The sequence below is a fragment of the Pinus tabuliformis genome, chromosome 7 (assembly GCF_031772625.1).
Source record: "Pinus tabuliformis cultivar Carrire ecotype Pingquan chromosome 7, CPIR1, whole genome shotgun sequence".
NCBI lineage: Eukaryota > Viridiplantae > Streptophyta > Pinopsida > Pinales > Pinaceae > Pinus > Pinus tabuliformis.
Genome location: NC_142293.1, coordinates 1,012,354,217 through 1,012,356,713, shown reverse-complemented (window position 1 = coordinate 1,012,356,713; position 2,497 = coordinate 1,012,354,217). Strand labels below are relative to the sequence as shown.

Genomic DNA, 2,497 nt, shown 5'->3' with positions numbered 1-2,497 from the left:
CGATGGGAGTAGTAGCTGCGAAACAAATTCCTCAATCGAACAAACTACATTTAATATTTAAGAAACAAACTACATTTAGCAATAATCTTTTTAATATTTATGCTGCCAATGCACAAGATTTTATGAAGTTCGTCCTCTTACTACTTTATTCTCGTTCCCCGCGCACGCACAAGCGAAACAGAGGAGATGCACATGTATGTATCTGCAGCGGTTGTACTGCACATCAAAACCAAATCCCAATCCCAATCCCGTGTGCTTTACCCCGTCGCCGCTATAATACTCATTGCTCTTCAAAACCTGCGGCCCTGGACACACGGTTTTCTCTCAAAACCACAAAGTTGTCATCCTACCCAAACCATGGTATTCTCATTCACTCTGTTTTGAGAGAAACCTGAAAACAGGAATCAGCCATTGATCGATGCACCTACGTTTGCTGACAAATTACTTCCTATATATATAGTGGCAGCGTATTTGAGTTTCCCGTATCAAGCCTTCATCCTTTTTCCCCTTCATTTTTGTAAATTGTAATTATCCCATCTCCAGCAGAGGGCGGAAGGGATTATTCTTATAGTGGACGAGAAAATGACGAATCCAGATCAACGAGAAGCTGACATGAAAATTCTGAGAGCAAAGCAGTGCTCCAATGGTAACTATTTGTTCCTTAATTTTGCATTCTTTTAGCAGTACTGGCTATGTGCCTAATATTTTACTTTCAATCGACTCACTCACATAATTCATAATTCCTAAATATTAAGGTCCATTATTTGTGGGTGAATGTGTGTATATGAATGCAGAAGCTGTGAAAGCAGGGGCCAAGGCAGCTGCAATTGCGTGCATAGCCTCAGCCATTCCCACGGTGAGTGTTATTATATGATCATTACCGATTCAAGTCCGTGACGTCACTAATATTCATAATCACGCAAATGGCTCTACTTATTAACTGCTGGGTTGGATTAATATTAATAATTTACAGTTGCTAGGAGTGAGAGCGATTCCATGGGCAAGGGCTAACCTAAACCATTCTGCACAGGCTCTCATCATCTCTACAAGTAAGTCAGTAATTAGATATTGCTCCATGCTATTTCAAATGTTATGTTGCAGAGGCTTAGCTCTCCACAATTTCCATCAATTTTGTTGACATGAGAAATTTGCAGAATACATTAATCTGCTATTATTATACTAAAATGCTTGCATTGCAATGCATTGAGGCACGTTCTGAACAAGGATTCTACTATTACTAAATTGCTTGCTGACAGTCTCATTGATCTGGTTATTATAATGAGGTCAAGAACTGCATGTTGATGTTGTGTGTATTTTGATTGGCAGTCAGTGGTTCGGTCTATTTCATTGTAGCAGATAAGACCGTTCTCAGGTCTGCACGGAGGAACTGCTTCCATGAACAAATAGAGAATCAAGCCGAGTACTCACCTTTCTGAAAGCAATAAAATATATAACTATAGAACAAGTAGAGACTATAGATGTCATGCATTCAGTCATTCAGTTAATGGTTCGGCAAACATCCAATTGGACATGGATGGATGATGGAGAGATTATTAATCTCCATCTCCAACCACCTCTTTTTCTTGGCTCTGCCCTTTAACACAAAATGTAAATATAGGTAGTCTTAGTGCTGTTTCTGTTGGGTTCCGAATATATCATTAAAATAGTAGCGCACTCAACTTTACCTTTATTATGTTGCCTCTATGAGCAACTGTCTGCGTTTTCGGAATGTTTTTTCCTTCAAGCTTTTTGTGGTGGCATCCTGTACTTCACCATTGGACAGAATGGCTGTTGTTTCTGATACAGTTTTCCTTTTTGTAATTGCAAGGAATCTAATGTCTTTCTTGACTGCTGGTATAATAAACTAGGAAAACGCTCTGATTAGCTATTACAAGATGATGTAATCTAGTTTTATGCACAATTCCCTACTCGTATGAGATATTTTGCAGAACAATGTTGTAGATGTAATACTCTTTTGTTTAAATAATGCAAGAAAGAATGTTGTTTTTTCCTTGGAAAGGAAAAAAAGGAAGCAGCAGCTGTCTGCGTACAATATTAAGATATTATTTTTTCCTTGCAAAGGAAAAAAAGGAAGCAGCAGCTGTCTGCGTACAATATTAAGATATTATATTAGTATATAAGGGTTGTTATATCAATGCTAAGGTGTGGTTGCTCAAGTTTTGTGTTTCAGAGTACAATTTCAAATTTGTGGCATGGACTATACGAATTTCCACGAAAGTTCCAAAATTTCTCCTGGCTAAGCGTCCTGGAACAAATAAAATAATAGTTTTTCATATATGTACAAACTTCGTAACATTATTCTAATTGGTTTTGGTTATGGTTTCAGAAAATTGCCATAATTGTTTATATAATATACAAAAATATGATATACAAACTCATGTATATGATGGAAAAACATAATAATAATTTAGTGAACGAAGCTATTTAACACTTTCGGTCTATTATCATGCTATTTGATTTTAATTTCTCAGAGAAT

General features: G+C 36.8%; 1 protein-coding gene across 1 annotated transcript; it reads left to right on the top strand.

The window, feature by feature from the left end:
* The first annotated feature begins 232 nt into the window (after positions 1-232).
* On the top strand, positions 233-1,821 carry LOC149251002 (early nodulin-93-like). The gene is made up of 4 exons (XM_089456508.1): positions 233-646; positions 795-856; positions 974-1,049; positions 1,327-1,821. The coding sequence occupies exons 1-4, from the start codon at positions 583-585 to the stop codon at positions 1,434-1,436; spliced, it is 312 nt and encodes a 103-aa protein (XP_089312634.1). The 5' UTR covers positions 233-582; the 3' UTR covers positions 1,437-1,821.
* The last annotated feature ends 676 nt before the right edge of the window (positions 1,822-2,497 follow it).

Coding starts and splice junctions, on each gene's coding strand:
- LOC149251002 (XM_089456508.1), top strand. CDS start 583: ATGACGAATCCAGATCAACGAGAAGCTGACATGAAAATTCTGAGAGCA. Junction 647..794: donor AGCAAAGCAGTGCTCCAATG/GTAACTATTTGT, acceptor ATATGAATGCAG/AAGCTGTGAAAGCAGGGGCC. Junction 1,050..1,326: donor GGCTCTCATCATCTCTACAA/GTAAGTCAGTAA, acceptor TTTGATTGGCAG/TCAGTGGTTCGGTCTATTTC.